Source organism: Astyanax mexicanus, chromosome 22 (assembly GCF_023375975.1).
Source record: "Astyanax mexicanus isolate ESR-SI-001 chromosome 22, AstMex3_surface, whole genome shotgun sequence".
NCBI lineage: Eukaryota > Metazoa > Chordata > Actinopteri > Characiformes > Acestrorhamphidae > Astyanax > Astyanax mexicanus.
Window position 1 is genome coordinate 35,547,970 of NC_064429.1, and position 19,074 is coordinate 35,567,043.

Genomic DNA, 19,074 nt, shown 5'->3' on the forward strand with positions numbered 1-19,074 from the left:
TGGGGAGGTGGGCGTGGTGGGGTGAGAACACTGTCACAGAGTGTGTGTAGCCTGAGGGATAGTGTGTATGGATGAGGGGGTTGTGGGGGTGTCCGTATAGCTGGAGGGGTTTCCTGTAGGTCTTATTTATACTCAGGAAGTGAAGGAGGAGTTAAAAAGAGGTAAAAAGATGATAAAAAGAAGTGACCCCACCTTTGATATTAGAGCTGGGAGTTTAATCAGATTAATTAGATTAATCTAGATTAATTACATATTAATGCAGTTTACATTTTAAAATAAAATAATAGCGATTGTGCAACTACTTTTACATATAGAAGCTGCAGAGTGAATCTCAGACATACAGCTCTGGAAAAAAATTGAGAGTTCGGTTTCTCTGATTTTGATATTTATAGGTTTATATTTGAGTAAAATTAACATTGTTGTTTTATTATAGTTAATAAACTATGGACAACATTTCTTTCAAATTCTAAATAAAAATATTGTCATTTAGAGAATTTATTTGCAGATAATGAGAGAAATGGCTGAAATAACAAAAAAGATGCAGACCTCAAATAATGCAAGAAAAAAGTTCAGAAAAATTTGAACGATATTGTTTTAATATTTGGTGGAATAACCCTGGTTGTTTTTTTTATCACAGTTTTTTTTATGCATTTAGGCATCATGTTCTCCTCCACCAGTCTTACACACTGCTTTTGGATAACTTTATGCTGCTTTACTCCTGGTGTAAAAAGAGAGACCGAATGAGATGGAATGAGACGTAACGAGACATAATGAGACGTAACGAGACGTAACTAGTGGAGGTTTGGGGTAACAGGTGTGAAAAAATCAAATAAGTTTATGAGTTTATGAGTTTAAAAGCTTAGACACAACGCCACGTACACAAACAACATCCTTTTGCATTAATAATAATTATGATGACAAGACAGGCAAGGCCACTGTACGGAATAAAGACGGGAAAAAAAAGGAAGAAAGAAAGCAAACGAAGGAAGATTTGGTAGAACAACGGAAGTAAAATAAAGCAGATGCATATTCCAGGTCAGTTTGATCCGTCTGCTGCACGTCAACTGGCTCATTTAGACTGGGTTCCGGTCAGGTCCAGTCCAGGGTTAGTACTCTGCTCCTGGACTGGTTCGAATCGCTGGTTTGTGTTCCAGGTTTTGGTCCAGACCGAGTCCAGCTGGTCCAGTTTGTCTTTTTCCAAAAACAAAAACTGCACAGTTCAGTTTTAACTCAGAGCTGACGCCCGAGTCCGCCGCTCTCGACTCTTTGGGTGCGCCCCCTACAGGCCGGGGGGTTCAAATGTTCAGTTTAGTCCAGCAGGAACCGGGTTTAGTCCCGATCCGCCGCTATCCCAGCTGGATCTGTCCTGAGTAGACGGTCAGGAGCAGCATGATGCTGAATCCCGTCAGCAGGCCAGCGTTCTGGATGATGAAGGTGACGAAAGAGCCGCTCCCTCCGGCCTCTTCCTCCTCCCGGCTCACCTCGTTCATCTCCGGGAACTAGAGAGAGATAGAAGGAAGATACAGGATGAGTTGACTATTTCTGTCCGGCCCGCGTGAGATTGTTGGTAAATTAGAAGGGAAAAGTAAAACTAAGTTGCGCTATCCGCACCAAAAGCCGGTGTACGTCTAAATGGTGTATTATGGTAGCTGCGTGCACTGCAGAGACTGAAAATGGAACAGAAACAAGTTTTACAGCTAAATAAACATAATTTACCAGATCTTATCAACCAATACACACCAGAAATACAACTACCTATAAATCTATAAGACAGTCTTTATCAAATAATAGCACAAAAGTCTTATTAACAGTTAACAATGATAACTGTATTCATAACGTATGTTTCCAGTAATATTACTGAAAATTAAGCAAGAGTTTGGAGTCCTATAAAACAGGAAAACCAAAGGCTTATTATATCACACCACTAAATTCTTAAAGATTTCTTTCTCATGTATTCAAAATATATGTGATCATTTTGGAGTAATGGGATACCGAATTAAAAAAAAATCTATTTTCAGTTGTTTATAATCACAACAGTTTTGATCACAATTGTGTGCTGTCCTCCACATTTCCACATCAGATTTTCAGCCTGACTTTAATGAACTTGTTCAAGCCCAAAACAGGCTCGATTTATTTTACTTAAACACAAAAAAAGAACTGATGTACAACAAACATACAAATGCATTTATTGCATTTTTTTGTATGAAACGATGCTGCTCTTTTGAAAAGCTTTTCTGTTTGTGTAAAGTTGTGTAGCTGATAGTGTAGCTACACTATATATATATATATATGTATGTATTGAGCAGAATCGAGCTAAGTGTGTTAGTCTGGCCCTCTAAAACTGTGACAATTTCTCATGTGGCCCCTTGGGAAAATTAATTGCCCACCCCTGATCTAGATTATGAAGGAACACATGATTATGAACGTATCCCATCACATCTTTTTTTTTATTGAATGTTCTTTTATTTCTAAATTATGGCGAGACTTTGCCTCCTTTTTTTTTTTTTGAAGAAAACCAACCAAATGTCTGTAAACTTTCACCTCGGAAATGTAATTTGCTTTTTTCCCCCACACACTGACCCAGATAATATAGAGTATATTATTAATAATTAAATTTTATTGAGTAAATAAATCTTCCCTGATGTAAATACTTGACCTCAGTTCCAAAATTCGATTTTTTTAATCATTTAAAATTGCTAAAAATAAGAAATGTGAAAAAATCGGTAAGAATTTGTGATAAGCTCACACTATAAATATATATATAGCATAATATATAGTATAATATACATATATATAAAATGTATTATTATTTTTTTATCCTTTAAAGTTTCAGGTTAATACAGAAAACACACAATAGAAGGCAGCATAATATATAGTAAAATATATAGTATAGTGCTTTTTCTGTATTAACCTGAAACCTTAAAGAATTAAAAATAAATAAATAAATAAATAATAATAATTATGAACGTATCCTGTTCAGCAGGCATGCTCCTGCTCTTCCTTTCATGGGGCAGTCCTGATTAGTGCCAGTTCCATCATTATAACCTTTTTGATGTTCTTTTTTTTTTTGGATGGACTTCACTTGGGCATGCCTGAACATTGACTGACCTTTTTCTATATTAGTTGAGTAGTTATTGCTTCTCATAATCTGGATTCGAACATTACTCAAATATTCACTATTCACTGTATACCTGTAACTCTACCTCTTCACTACTTTACTTTAACTGATGCTCTCAAACACTTTATTAAGAGACAAGAAATTCAAGTAATTAACTCTTGATGAGTTCAGCACAGCTGTTAACTGAAAGCCTGAATTCCAGGTGACTCTATACCTCACACTGATACCCTGATTCGAACCCTCACCATGTCTGCCAGCGCGATGTAGAGGAACATCCCCCCGGCCAGGGCAAAGATCCAGTTTGGGGAGAACTGATTCCCGGCCAGAATTCCGAATGCCATTCCCAGGTAGCAGCAGCAGGCTGAGAGGAAGTTGAAGAACAGGGCCTGCTGGATGCTCATCCCAGCGTTCAGCAGGATCACGAAGTCGCCTGCAGAGGGAGACAGAGGCACTCAGATATCAGCCTGATTTAAGAGACCTCCTAAATAAACAGAGAGAATGCTCAAAATACAGAATAATGGAAATAAAAAGAAAATAAAGCGCCATCTCAAAAAAATTTAATATCTTTGAAAAGTTACTTTATTTCAGTAATTCAGTTAAAAATGTGAAACTCTATATATATTATATAGATGTATTACATACAGATTGATCTATTTTAAGAGTTTATTTCTTTTATTGTTGATTATTTTGGCTTACAAACAATAAAAACCCCAAAAATCAGTGTCTCAGAAAATTAGAACATTATATAAGAGCACTTGATACTTTTGGAGCAGTGTGGGCAGTGTGCCAAGTCCTGCTGGAAAATAAAATCTGCATCTTCATAAAAGTTGTCAGCAGCAGAGGGAAGCTGTAAGATATGAAGTGCTGTAAGATTTTGTGGGAAAACAAAACTGCACTGACTTTAGACTTGATAATAAAACACAGTGGATCAACACCAGCAGATGACAGACATGTCTCTCCATTAAACCATCTCTGATTGGTGGAAACTTCACACTAGACCTCGAGCAGTTTGGACTGTGTGTCTCTCCACTCTTCCTCCAGACTCTGATCCCTTGATTTACTTTAAATGAAATGTAAAATTTACTGATGATCAGTGATGGTTTGGAGAGACATGTCTGTCATCTGCTGGTGTTGATCCACTGTGTTTTATTATCAAGTCTAAAGTCAGTGCAGTTTTGTTTTCCCACAAAATCTTACAGTACTTCATATCTTACAGCTTCCTTCTGCTGCTGACAACTTTTATGTGGATTTCATTTTCCAGCAGGACAGCTTGTAACAGTGATGCCTCCCTTCCAGATGCACTGAACTCCTTCTACGCAAGGTTCGAAGCACAGAACTACACGACAGCAAGGAAGACTACACCTCCTCCAAACGACCAGGTACTGTGCCTGTCCTCAGCTGATGTGCGGAAAACTCTACTCAGAGTCAACCCACGGAAAGCCCCAGGACCAGACAGCATACATGGCAGAGTGCTCAGAGGATGTGCAGAACAACTCACGGATGTTCTCACGGACATTTTCAACATCTCTCTGAGTACTGCAATCGTGCCGACGTGCTTCAAGACGACCACCATCGTCCCTGTGCCGAAGAAGTCTCAAGTGTCCTGCCTTAATGACTACCGTCCCATTGCACTTACTCCCATCATCATGAAGTGCTTTGAGAAGCTGGTCATGAGGCACATCAAAAACCAGCTCCCGTCCTCACTGGACCCTCTGCAGTTTGCGTATCGTCCAAACAGATCAACAGACGATGCCATCTCTACTGCGCTCCACCTGGCTCTCACCCACCTGGACAACAAAGACTGCTATGTTCGAATGCTGTTCATCGACTTCAGTTCAGCATTCAACACCATCATCCCTCAGCATCTGATAGGAAAACTGAGCTTGCTGGGCCTGAACTCCTCCCTCTGCAACTGGGTTTTAGACTTCCTGACTGAGAGACCACAATCAGTCAGGATTGGAAACAACACCTCCAGCACCACCATACTGAGCACCGGCGCCCCCCAGGGCTGTGTGCTCAGCCTACTGCTGTTCACTCTGCTGACTCATGACTGTACTGCAAAGTACAGCTCAAACCACATCATCAAGTTCGCTGATGACACAACTGTAGTTGGCCTCATCAGCAAGAACGACGAGTCAGCATACAGAGAGGAGGTGCAGTGGCTGACGGACTGGTGCAGAACCAACAACCTATCTCTTAACGTGGATAAAACCAAGGAGATGGTTGTTGACTTCAGGAGAGCTCCAGGTGTCCACCACCCGCTGAACATCAACGGCTCTGCTGTGGAAATTGTGGATAACACCAAGTTCCTCGGTGTTCACATTGCAGAGAACCTCACCTGGTCCCTCAACACCAGCTCCATAACCAAGAAAGCCCAGCAGCGCCTCTACTTCCTGCGGAGACTGAGGAAAGCACATCTCCCACCCCCCATCCTCACCATGTTCTACAGAGGGACTGTAGAAAGCATCCTGAGCACCTGCATTACCGTCTGGTTTGGGAATTGCAACACCTCAGACCCCAAGACCCTACAGCGGATAGTGCGGACAGCTGAGAAAATCATCGGAGTCTCTCTTCCCTCCATCACTGAGATCTACACCACACGCTGCATCCGCAAAGCCACCAGCATTGTGGACGACCCCACCCATCCCTCACACGGACTCTTCGCTCTGATGCCGTCCGGCAGAAGATACAGGAGCATCCGAGCCTCCACTACTAGACTCTGCAACAGCTTCATCCACCAGGCAGTCAGACTTCTCAATGCACAGAGACAGAACTGAACCCCCACCCCACCCACCACTCACCCAACACACTCGCACAAAACTAAACTGTACACCCCCCCCCCCCTTTACACAAAACTAAACTGTACACCCCCCCCTTTACACAAAACTAAACTGTACACCCCCCTTTACACTCACAAAGAACTGAACTTCACCCACACACACACCCAGTCAGCACACAGAGGCTGACATGACTTTATTTGCTGCACTCTTAAAAACTATAAACTCTATACCTCAGTAACTGCTGTGATTATATATGTTCTATATGTTACAGTATGTCACACATCTCTGCACCTTATCCCCACTAAACACTTTATACCGTATCGGTACTGCACTGTCCTGTCTTTAAATTATCTCGTCGTTGTTTTTTAGTGTTATAATTTTATAATTTTATGTTGCACTGTCGTCACTCCTGCACTTTATGTTGTCTATTGCTTGTGGTTCTATGTTGCACCATGGTTCCGGAGGAACGTAATTTCATCACACTGTGTATCTGTACTCAGATGTAATGACAATAAAAGCCTCTTGACTTGACTTGACTTGGCACACTGCCCACACTGCTAAAAGTACCAACTGGTCTTATATAATATTCAAATTTTCTGAGACACTGATTTTTGGGTTTTCTTTGGCTGTAATTCATAATCATCAACAATAAATAAAAGAAATAAAGACAAAAACGCTTAAAATAGATCACTCTGTGTTTAATATATCTATATAATATGACTTTCACATTTTCAACTGAATTACTGAAATAACTAACTTTTAAATGATATTCTATTTTTTTGAGATGCACTAGTATATATATATTTGAATATAAATAAAATGAATGTGTGCTATCATGAAATCAATGATAACACAGTTATTATTCTGTGATATTTACTAAACAAAAATACAGAGATGTGTTTGTGCTCTTAAAGATCTTTTTTTATTAGCAGGTTTTTTTTGTCTTTATTAACATTTACATTTGCTATCATCAGTTTTTATTCGCTAATCTTAGCAGAACTGTTATATTCCAGTAATTTTACGGATCCAGGTCCTGTAGCGACAGACGTCCAAGAACTTTATAGGACCATCACATATAATTTTAGAGCCACCTCTAACCACTCCATACAGGACATCAACACCCCCTTCCTTCACCATCATACCGCCTCCTGAATCCCCCTGTGTGTGTTTGGTTTGTGCAGAAGAGAGAAGGAAAAAGACAGAGAGCAAAATTAATAGTGACAGTTTCAACCAATCATCACTATATTGCTTAATGGCTAATTGGTCAGACCCAATAACTGTCCAGTTATCATTCAGACAGTGGTGTTTGGTGGGGAGTGGGAAATCAGTGGGGTTAGATGGGGAAATGCTTACTGGTGCACTCTGGACCTAAAAGTGTGTAAAAATGACCAGTCTTACCCTGCAGGCGTCAAACTTTTTATCCTCAGCACAGAGAAGCCGATCGTAGGCATACGACCGTATGCTGGGGTCTTCGTGGTGAAGGTAAGCAGACATGTCCGGACAATTAGTTACTTCCAGATTTCCACAAAATAGTATGTTCAAGTCTGTGGGTTCTCCTGTAGGTCGATAGAGAGGCAACTGGTGTCAAACTGCAAACCCACTCATAAGCAAGAAGTGCTTCTTTCAAGAATCTAAAGTATAATATATTTTTCTGGTTTGTTTAACACTTTTTTGTTTACTACATAATTTAATCTGGGTTCCTTCATACTTGGATTTCTTTAATATTAGAAAATAATAAAGAATAAAATTAAAATTACAAAAATATGTTTTTATATTAATGCATTTTCTCAACATATGAGAAAAACTCACCCTTTTTGACAACTAATTTTGGACTGTAGATAAAATCCCGTCCAGCAAACCGAACCTTGGTCTTTATTGGTGGAGTTCTGCAGTTAATGGGGTCGGGTAATTTAATTGTTGGCAGTTTGCTGTAAGATTTTTTCAGTTTCAGCAGCATGATGTCGTGTTCTCCATCACAGTCTACACACTTGTGAGTCTCTTCAATCTCACCAATTTCTCTATTTTTTTTTTTTCGGGATGCTCATTCAATAGTGCCACCAGCTTCCTAAAAGAAGTAAAAATGCTTCATTGTGTGGTAATTAAGTAAAATACAGAACTCTACTCTAACAGTGTAATGGCCTCAGTAAAAACTTAAAACTGTAAGAAATAATATCACTGTGGAGTGCGATATGAAATTATATAAAGTATGATCATTTAAAAATTTTAAAGACACTCACAGCTTGTTACAGTGAGCAGCAGTCAGAACCCAGCGATCACCAATCAGAGACCCTCCACAATGAACTTTATCTTTGTCACTAGTAACAGACAGATCCACATGGTGGGTACCTTCACTTTTTTCACAGGGTTCTCCATTTATAATTCTTTTCTGAAGTTCTCCCCGTGAAGCATCTAAGAGAGGAGAGAAAGAAGCTGCTAACTTTAAAAAACATCTAACAGGATCAACATTAAAAATAAATAGTAACGAAAAAACAGGAGGATCAGGGAGTTTTTAGGCTTTTTTCTCGATCACATAACATCACGTTCAGTAGCTCCTCCATTTCCACTCGCTGTTGTGTTTTTACGTGGATCTCCGTGGAAACGCACACCCAGTCCCAGTGAACAAATAGCTATTTTATTAAATGGGAGGAGACGAAACTCAGAGATGTGGATTCGGACGGGACTAAAATTACAGGAGGAGCACGGAGTTCAGAGAAAAACAGTAGATAATTCAGCCTGTAATTTTCTCAGGGGACGTCTGAGAAAAACAAGTACATGATTGTTCTGGACGGGAATAAAATCACATTGGATAAAAACTCCCCAATAAAAGAGAAAATTACACCAGAACCCCTGAGAAACTAATCTCATCCAGATAGGTCTTTTGGGACTTGTTCTGTAAGTGTGTGTGTGAGAGACAGACAGGCCTGTTGCAACAGGACAGGCAAACCATGCAATTGCCTGAGGCCCCCAGATAATGACTGGATAGTAATTAAATGCCACGACAAACTGTGTGAGAGGCTGTTAAAATTGTTTGATGGTCAATGCCAGAAAGTCCGACAACACTGTAATCAGTCCCTCACTCTACTTACTGACAGTAGTATATAACCAGACTGGAACATGTTCATCAGTATCCATAAACACCAGATGTTCACTGTCTTTAACACTAGAAGGAATAAACCTATCCTTTATATTTGACAGTATTTCATTAATCGTTCCCTACTCATTTTAAGCTCACTGGGGGTTCTGTATTTCCTATGCTTAATATTTTGCCTGATTCGTTGTTCTGTGATCATGTTTCTGTAAAGCTGCTTTGTGACAACATCAGTTGTAAAAGCGCTATACAAATGTATATGTATATGTAATGGGCTCCCATATTTAGTGCATTACAGTAGGGGCGCTATTGCGTCTATTACGGTAGCTGATGGCTGTAGCGTAAGCCAAGTATGGCAGCAGTCACTGGCTGCATCCAGAAACCCCAAAAGTGTCTCCTTTTTCCTACCGATCCTCCTCCTCTCCTCCGTGACCCGGAAACTGATTTGTGACGCCATCTTGCCGCCTGTCCGAATACCATAGGAGACGAAAGAAGTCACTTAAAATCCGCCTCGAAGAGGCTTCCAACGGAGGATACATCAGTGCATCCTACTCCGGAAGACTTTTAGGGATTATCGAATGACATCACTGCATCCCCGCCCACAGAGCACGCGGGAATGGAGAAAACAACACCCAAATATATGTCATAAGCGTATTACTTAACTAGGTTCCTTATCTAATTAAACAGCCAGTAAAGCAGTAATATAATTTATAGTTTAGGTAAGCTTTATGTTCAGTAAAACTATATAAATTACCCTATATGTAACATATTGTTGTACATGTACACATCACTTCAACATGTATGCAAAATATAATATTTATTATTATATTTATTATTTATTTATATTTGTTTTTTGTTTTATAACATTCAATGAAATCATATTTCACCATTAAAATAATTTAATATTTACATATGCAACCTTCATTAATAGCAAATCAGGCTGTACTTTAAAGCTTAATATTCTTGTCAAAGTTATGATTAGAATTTGGAATTGTGTTTATTGTTTTCTCGTTTTTATTCTTGTATGCGGTGCTAAATCCAGAAGCTGTGATTGGCTGGGCAGTATCCAGCATGTGCTGAAAGTGAGCGTTGTGATTGGCTCAGTTCATCGGTAGTCAACTGTTGGTATCACTCCTTACCACTAGAGGGCTCCACACTTTATTACATTTTACATTTTCTGTGCAGGAAGGAGGCAATATAGCCTTATCAACTTCAGAGAGACACACAATGAAAACTAATCTAACTAACTAACAAAGATTAAACCTGTCGCATAAATACCTAAACTACATTACCCCAGCATGGTAAGTTTATCTGATTAATGTTAATCACCTGTTTAAATGGGTAAACAGACTTTGTGTTGTTTTGAAGATGCAAACTACAAATGGTTTGTACAAAAGTGAAGTACTGTTCGAAGTAATGCACAAATTCAGCTTAATTTGTGTTTAGATCTGTAACATGGTCTTAACGTGTAATCTGAGGTATTGTTGCATTTGCATTGAGTTTAACTGAAGATTTGTAAGCGAATTGTTTTGATAGAGTACAAAGCTAAGTTTATCGACAGTTTATCTTGTTGGGAAATGTACTGCTTGGAGATTGTAAAGTGTTTATTTGTTGTATTTGAATCCCAGAGTTATATGTGATTAATCCAACACAACTTTAAAAGTCTTTTATTCAGAAATTTTATTGTGAAAGCTTCTAAATATGTGTTTATTTGTAGTGTTATTATAAATATTGTAATTTCATTTTTATTTACAGTTTAACCGGCTGTCATTATGCTGTGTATAGCCAGAGTGCAATAAAAAACAACAACAACAACAAATCAACAAGTTTATGTTATTCGTAACATCAACATCCTATCTAAAAGGGATCAGCTGTCCCATTTCCTCAATTACAGCTCCTTTTCTCCATTCCTCCTCCTCCTCTCCTCTCCTCGACACCTTTTTCTGGGGTAGGAGGGAGGGAGTAGCAAAAGTTTCTGGACGCAGCCTCGGCCTTGCTGTGTGGGCTCTGGGAACACTAAAAGTAAGTAAAATAGTTTTTTATTGTGCTTACTCTGAGAATTAAACCCTTTTCAACGTATGGGTAGTCAGCATGACTGTGTGTGAGGCAGAAACGGTCTTTTAGGGGGTATAATTAAATGTAGTTTTATTGTTTGTAGCTCAGAGAGGGATTGCTGGCCACTGAGGGGAGCTGTGGCTGCGTTTAAAGGGTTAGTTTTCAGTATGAGTTTAAAGAGGGGGGAATTCTGAGCATGTATGCTGACGTGTGTAGCTTATGCTTGAAGCATTTCGTTCACTGCATGTTTCTGACTAACGGCCATCAATCATCAGCTAGTGCACTCTGTACGAACTGAATTGATACAAAGGAGACTTTGAGACGAACAGTGCGGCCTTTCTCTCTGTGCGTGCAAAGTTCTTCACCTACCAAAGCGGGAGGAGGACACGCGCACATAGGGAGGACGGCACTGTCTAATTACTGAAACAATATCACACTGTCTGACTGGACCCAGTCAATTCTTGAAACAATACCACACTGTCCGGCTGGACACAGTCAAGGCCAAACACTAGTGGTCCGGTCAGACCTGTGAAACTTGAGTACTAACACATGAAATTACGCATACTAACATGAGATGATTTTAGCAACACCTCATCAGCAGGTTTCACGTCATTTGGGGTATAAACATGGAGTCAGATTAGAGGGGGGTCAGAACTTATACTGAGACAGCTAATAATTGGTTTTGTATGTTCTCCTGGATCCAGTACTTTGTAATAAACACTTGGTTTGCTTTCAGCTTCACTCCACCTGTCTGACTCTCTCTATCAAACGAACACGCAGGGGAGTTGTACCCCGGACGAGAGGTGGGTGTTGACCCACCTTTCATTTTCATTTCTACAACAATGCTTAATGGTCAGTGGCGATTGCTCTAAGACTGCAAGGGAAGCTCAGCTTCCCCTTAAATGTAAAAAAATAAGTGATTAAATATATGCTGTTGTGCAGTGGCGGATGCTGGTTTTTCAAGGAGGGGAAGCTCAATTTCGGCCTACATCTTAACATATGTAGTTTTATTTATACGTAAATTCTACTCTCCCTGAGATTTTTTTTTGTAAACAAAAGGCATTATTTTCAAGTTTTCACTACACAACAAAAAGGTACCCATTCTTTACATTGAACAATTACATAAAAAAGACGCTATGACATAAATAAACATAAAATGATCAGTAAAAAAAAAGCAGGTACATTTATTTCCTTTTTGGACAGTTTTAATTTCCTTAAATAATCCCTTTATTCATTTACATTTTTTTACACAATACTTACTACTGGCCCCTGTTCATTTATGTCCTGAGATAGTTTCATCAATAAGAAAGGCCATCAGTACATTTTATTTGTTACAGCACTTCCAGTCAGCCAGCTCACTTTATCAAACCAGAACAGCTGAAAATACCTGTTACTTTTCTCCACCTTTTACACTAAATTAAATTTTTTCCAGCTGTACTTAGCACCTAATATTTGGACTCAGATACTCAAAATTCTACACTTACAATACAAATATGATCTGAAAAGATGAAAAATGTTTCTGTATGTAATGAACTCACCCGTCAGCAGGAGGAGGAGGAGGAGAGCTGAACGCTTCATCATGATCTTCTTCAGTGACAGAGAGCCCAAAGAGCCAACCTGAGACACTGCAGTTCAACTGAGCCGTTCCTGAGCTTTTAAACTCATGTTATCTGTAAATCTCTAACGCTCATGTAAAGCACCCCTGATACAACTGCTACCATGTAGTCATAATGTAATTACGATATTACAGTATAGTACATTGTATAATTATGCTCTCTCTAAAAGATGCTGAGAATTGTTGGCTGGAAGTCCATCTACAGTGCTGTGAAAAAGTATTTTCCACCGATTTCTTTAGTTTTTTAAATTACATGCATATTAAAAAATTAACAACCACTTTAATGTCATATTAAACTCGCTCTCCGGCCATATGCCATCTTATATCTCATCCATGAATTCTATAAATAACAGTAATTATAAGACCAGCTCTAGTGACTGGATTAAACTGGGAAACTGGAAAAACTTGCTTTTAGCTACAGAGCACCAGCAAGCTGAAATTCACTACAGGAAACACTAAAATTACTATCAAAATCACTAAATCATTTTAAACTTTTAATATCTAACCACCTTCAGTTTAGTTTTTTTTTACCCCGTTTATTTTGTTTATTTCGCCTTTTTATTTATCTAATTATATATTTATCTAAGTATATATTTACTTTTTAGCCTTTTAATCTATTTTATTAATTTCAGCTCTTCATTTGTTTTATTACTGTTTTTATGTTTGGCCTTTTACCTTCCATTTATTTTATTTAATTTGTCCTTTAATTTGTTGTTTATTAGTATTTTTTAATATACTTTTTTTAAATTATTATTATTTATTTATTTATTTTAGTTCCATCAATTACCAATTAGCAATTGGTGTTATTTTATTCCTCTATTTTTTTATTATGTTTATATTTTATTATTCTAATTATTTATTTCTTTGTTTTATTGCTTTACATTTTAGCCTGTATGCATATGCTTATATTCTGAATTCAGAATTGTTTTCTTCTTAATTAAATCTTATATTGTTTCCTTGTTTATATAATTTAAACTTATTTTTCAAAAAAATAAAAGGTTACTCTCAGTTTATTCACTGAGTAATCAGTCCTGGGTGTTGTTAGAGAAATTGAACTCAGGTGTAATAAACCACACTAAAGGTATGTTTAAAATGGGGTGGGGGGGGACACTTTTTCACACAGAGCTGTGTGGGTTAGGATTTTTAAAAAAAAACGTTTATGAAGGAGAGGAAGATGGATGATCACAAGCCATCAAACCAAACTGAACTGCTTGAATTTTTGCACCAGGAGTAAAGCAGCATAAAGTTATCCAAAAGCAGTGTGTAAGACTGGTGGAGGAGAACATGATGCTAAGATGCACCAAATATTTCAAAGTTCAAATTTCTGAACTCTTAAAAATGTATGAATATGAACTTCTTTGTTTTCTTTGCATTATTTGAGGTCTGAAAGCTCTGCATCTTTTTTTTTATTTCAGTCATTTCTCGTTTTCTGTAAATAAATGCTCTAAATGACGATTTTTTATGTGTATTTTGGGAGAAATGTTGTCTGTAGTTTAATAGAATAAGACAACAATGTTCATTTTACTCATGATCATAATATGATATATAATAGATTCATGATTTTAGTTTATACATTAATATGACTTCCTTGCTTAGGGTTCGGTTATGAAACTGGGACGTTGCACCAAACCCAGGAATTTTCCACGCTCATTGTTCAGTTGACTGATGAATGAGTCTCCAGTGTTCATGCAAAACTCTATTCAGCTTTTGCTGATCGTGAGAGCTACTTAACTGATCAAGCAGGTAAATTATATAGTAATTTTATTATAAAGCAATCATGCTATTTAAGAAGGCACGCCATGTAAATGAAGTACGGTAGCGACAAACTGTCACTTTAATAAACTGCTGCATCCGCCACTGGAGATAAGCCTACCGTGCTGCTGGTTGGGGGGTGTTCTTGGGGCTAACATTTTACAATACTGTTACTGTCATAGTTAATAGGTAACTAAGCAGGAATTAAGCAGTTACTAATCAATAGTGTTGCATTAACACCTAATTATTTTACCAGGGAGTACTGAGTAATTACCATACCTGTCAATACCATACCCGTTCTGGCCGAGAAACTACCGTATTTTACTCCTCTTTCCCGCCGTCCTCCCGTATTAGTATTTTCCCGTAAATTTCCCGTATTATATTACAATTAAAAAATATATATTATTGAGGAGACGGGGCACTGACCACTCTGTGTCTCTTAACCAATCGTGGAGCCGGTTCAAGGAGAAAGTCCCGCCTTTCAGGAGAAACAGCCAATCAGTTTGCAAAGGAGAGTCAGTGTGGTGAAGCCCCCCCCGTCACTGTGAGTTCAGGCAGCTAGTCGGAGCAGCTGATGGTAAGATCTGGATATACAGCGATTTTTCTAAAAGAAAGTTAACGGTAGGCTAATCATGTAAACTGTGATGAGATTTTTCTGATAGCTGCTTAAAAATACTCGTCTCCGAAATAAAACACACAGATTAAACCTTTTAAAATAAAAAAATTACAGCTTGTGACTCAGTTTAACTAGAAATGTGGAGAGGACCGAAATTAACTGAACTGATCAGGGGTGGAGTGATCAAAAGGAAGAAGTATTAATTAAAAATTATTAATTGTGCAGGCCCCTTAGGACTAATTTTTACTGATGGAATATATCTGGTCTATGTCCTTTTAGTAAAAGCTCATGATACTATTTTTAGGTCACATACAGTCATTTTGCAGAATTTGTGCACCCTTTGTTAAATTTTAAATCCATTAAATAATTAAAAAATATATTATATAAAAGAGTGCATTTATGCCAAAAAAGACATGAAATCTTAACTTTTTTTTAAATATCTAGAAAAGGGTTTTTAATTTGGCTGTATTAAAAGAATGACATATGTAGGAATGTCCACAACATGTTCAGATTCTGATAATCTAATTGTAGTGTGTATTATTATAGTTATTGTAGATTTTTGTAAACCTGTCTTAAAATGTAAGGGATACTGAACCTTCGTTGGGCTGGTGGGACGACTTTAAGCGGACAGAGGAAAATATCCCTTATTTTTAAATCTAAAACTTGACAGGTATGGTAATTACTCAGTAGTTAGTACTGAACTAATGGACTTTCAGGAACTTAGGTCTTAAATGGGTTCAAATCGTATCTTGATGGCAGGGACTATTTTGTTGCACTGGGCAGATGTAATTCAGAGCGAATACCTTTGACATGTGGGATACCACAAGGGTCAATACTTGCACCCATTCTCTTTAACCTCTATATGCTCCCACTAGGCCAAATCCTGCAGGAAAATAAAATATATTTTAAAATAGCTACACAGACGATACTCAGATTTTCATCTCCTGTGGGCAATTCATTTTCCCAAGGGGCACCATGAGAAATTGTCACAGTTTTAGAGGGCCAGACTAACACACTTAGCTCGATTCTGCTCAATACATATATATATATATATATATATATATATATATATATATATATATATAGTGTAGCTACACTATCAGCTACACAACTTTACACAAACAAAAAAGCTTTTCAAAAGAGCAGCATCGTTTCATACAAACAAAATGCAATAAATGTATTTGTATAAGATGCAAATCTTTAAGAATTTAGTGGTGTGATATAATAACCCTTTTACACCTCAATGCAGCGCTGCAGTGAGTTTCAAGCTGTAATTTCACTTCTTTAAAAAGTTCAATAATCAAGGAAATCCTACCTAGTGTGCCTTTAATAAGCACTAAACAGACTCGATCCAACACACATCTCTGATATGCTGGTGAAATTAAAGGCATATTTGAATGAAGTAAGTGACACCCGCTAGGAGTGGGCGATATGGCCCTAAAGCGATATCACAGTATTTCATGGCATTTTGAGATAACGATACTCTTGGCGATATGACAAAACACTGAATTAAAAAAAAAAAAAAAAAAAAATATATATATATATATATATATATATATATATATATATATATATATATATATATATATATATATATATATATATATATATATATTTAAAGAATACACTACTGCAACAAAAAGAAAATTAAATCGTATTATTGCATACAATGATATGATATGGGACACCCCTAACTGAGATATTGAAAAATACTAGAATTTTATCAGATTTGTAACTGAATGTTATGATACCAATAATCTTAATAATGCACTCCAAATATCTCCATATATTCAGGATTAAAGTAAAATAAATGATACTGAACAGATATAATCTGTCTCTAGTAGATATATAATAGGAAATGAGAACAGTGTGAATTTTTCTTTTTGATAAAACAGCAAAAAAAAAGTCGTACCCTGATGTATTATATATAATAATTAAGGGGTGGGTGATATGGCACAATAGGTGATATGGCACAATATCAAAAAAAATAAAAATAAAAATACATGTTCAACCTTTTTTTAGTGTTTCCGTACTTTATTACTTTTGAAAGACCAACATATAAAACAGTATTTTTACATAAAAGTGAAACATAATATTTCAATTTTGTTTTAGTTTTAGTTGTTGCAGGGGGTGGTTGCAAATATTTGAGGTGAATCGTTTTCCTATTATATGTTGATTACAGTAATTAAGGCAAGCAGATAAAGTTTCATACTGAAAAAAATATTTTTAACTATTTTTTTATCTTCAAACTTCATAACAGGAGGGTTAATTAAAGCCAAGCTAAGTAAACAAAACTGTAAAAAAATGTTAAAGTCAAACAATAGAGAATAGTCTATTTAAAACCATAAATACATCAGGGCCTGTGATTACTCGAGACAAACCTGTCCATTCTAGCGCTCCTGTCCTGCCTGACGTGATTGAATGATGCTCCAGTGCTCATGCAAAACTCTGTTCAGCTTTCACTGATAGTGAGAGCTTCTTAACTGATCATCGTGGTGCATTTCACAGTAATGTTATTATTGATCAGCCATGTTATAAAAAAAGGCACATGATTCTGCTGTTTCCCAAATTATCTCCCTTCTGTTCTGTTAATCAAAATGTATTGTGGCGTGTGAGATGAAAGATCTACACGAGGCAGCATGAGTCTTTTAGGCTGTTTTTTTCAAAAGCACACAGTGAATGAAGCGAAAACACGCTTAAAACTGTGAAAAACTAAAATAGCTAATAAATGGACTTTACTCAAGTCCTCAAGTCCACTTTTTCTTGACTGTGCGAAGAAATCTGATCTTTATAGTCAGAGCACAAATTATGGGGGGATTGAGGGGTTCTGACCCCCCTAATTAAGACTTGAAAATGGGTACAAACAATAGTATTGCACCTGCACGACCCACTGCAGCTCTATGTGTAAGTTTATCTTTTTAAAATACTGCAATGCCCTGCTAACTGGCCTCCCGGCCTGTGTAGTAAAACCACTCCAGATGATCCAGAACGCAGCAGCACGTCTGGTCTTCAACCAGCCAAAACGGGCACATGTCACCCCGCTGCTCATTGAGCTCCATTGGCTACCAGTTGATGCTCGCATCAAATTCAAAACTCTTACAATCGCCTACAAGGTGATGTCAGAACAGCTCCTTCCTACCTGCACTCGCTCCTGAAGGCTTACGCTACCTCCCGGCCGCTGCGCTCCTCCAATGAACGTCGCCTCGCTTTACCAAACACTCACACAAAGCAATCCAGACTGTTCTCATACAGAGTTCCCCAATGGTGGAACAAACTACCTTCCACTACCAGATCAGGAGAATCTCTCACTATCTTTAATAAACTCCTGAAGACAGAGCTCTTCAAAGATCACTTACTCTCCTAACACCTCTAACTAACTACCTTCCACTACCAGATCAGGAGAATCTCTCACTATCTTTAATAAACTCCTGATGACTGAGCTCTTCAAAGAGCACTTACTCTCCTAACACCTCTAACACACTAACTACTTCTAACCTCATTTCCTTCTTCCTCTCCTTCACTCCTCTATCCTATTACTCCCCTTTGTCCTCCTTTTATCCCTATCCAAAGATGTTTTACCTTTAAACTTATTTTACATTGTACTTGACTATTGTAAGTCGCTTTGGACAAAAGCGTCTGCCAAATGTAATGTAATGTAAAATATATATATTTATTGTTTCAGTAAATCACTCAAATGGAGAGAACAGAGTGTTTGCATTTACCATTCTATTTTAAATTCTGCTAATTTATCATTCCACCTTACATTCTGCTAATTTACCATTCCATCCTAAATTCTGCAATCTGCCATTCCACCTTAAATTCTGATAATTTACAATTCCATTTTAAATTCTGATAATTTACCATTCCATCTTAAATTGGAAAATTTATCATTCTAGCTTAAATTCTAATAATTTACCATTCCACCTTAAATTTTGCCAATTTACCATTCCACCTTAAATTCTGCTAATTTACAATTCCATCTTAAATTCTGATAATTTACCATTCCATTTTGAATTCTGATAATTTATCATTCCACCTTAAATTCTAATA

General features: G+C 37.4%; 2 protein-coding genes across 2 annotated transcripts in view; both read right to left on the reverse strand.

Moving 5' to 3' along the window:
- Positions 1–533: 533 nt before the first annotated feature.
- Positions 534–3,563, reverse strand: LOC125786933 (metal cation symporter ZIP14-like). The gene is made up of 2 exons (XM_049470603.1): positions 3,364–3,563; positions 534–1,499 (listed from the first exon to the last, which is right to left on the reverse strand). Exons 1-2 carry the CDS (start codon positions 3,517–3,519, stop codon positions 1,347–1,349), a joined length of 309 nt encoding a protein of 102 aa, XP_049326560.1. The 5' UTR covers positions 3,520–3,563; the 3' UTR covers positions 534–1,346.
- A 3,248-nt stretch (positions 3,564–6,811) lies between these two features.
- LOC125786821 (kallikrein-6-like) overlaps positions 6,812–19,074 on the reverse strand; it is a 44,845-nt gene continuing 32,582 nt past the window's right edge. Inside the window, exons 2-5 of the mRNA XM_049470385.1 lie at positions 8,136–8,307; positions 7,708–7,784; positions 7,297–7,454; positions 6,812–7,056 (exon numbers count right to left, since the gene is read on the reverse strand). Coding sequence (XP_049326342.1) covers positions 6,901–7,056; positions 7,297–7,454; positions 7,708–7,784; positions 8,136–8,307 — 563 coding nt within the window. The 3' untranslated portion in view covers positions 6,812–6,900. The remainder of the gene's footprint in view (positions 7,057–7,296; positions 7,455–7,707; positions 7,785–8,135; positions 8,308–19,074) is intronic.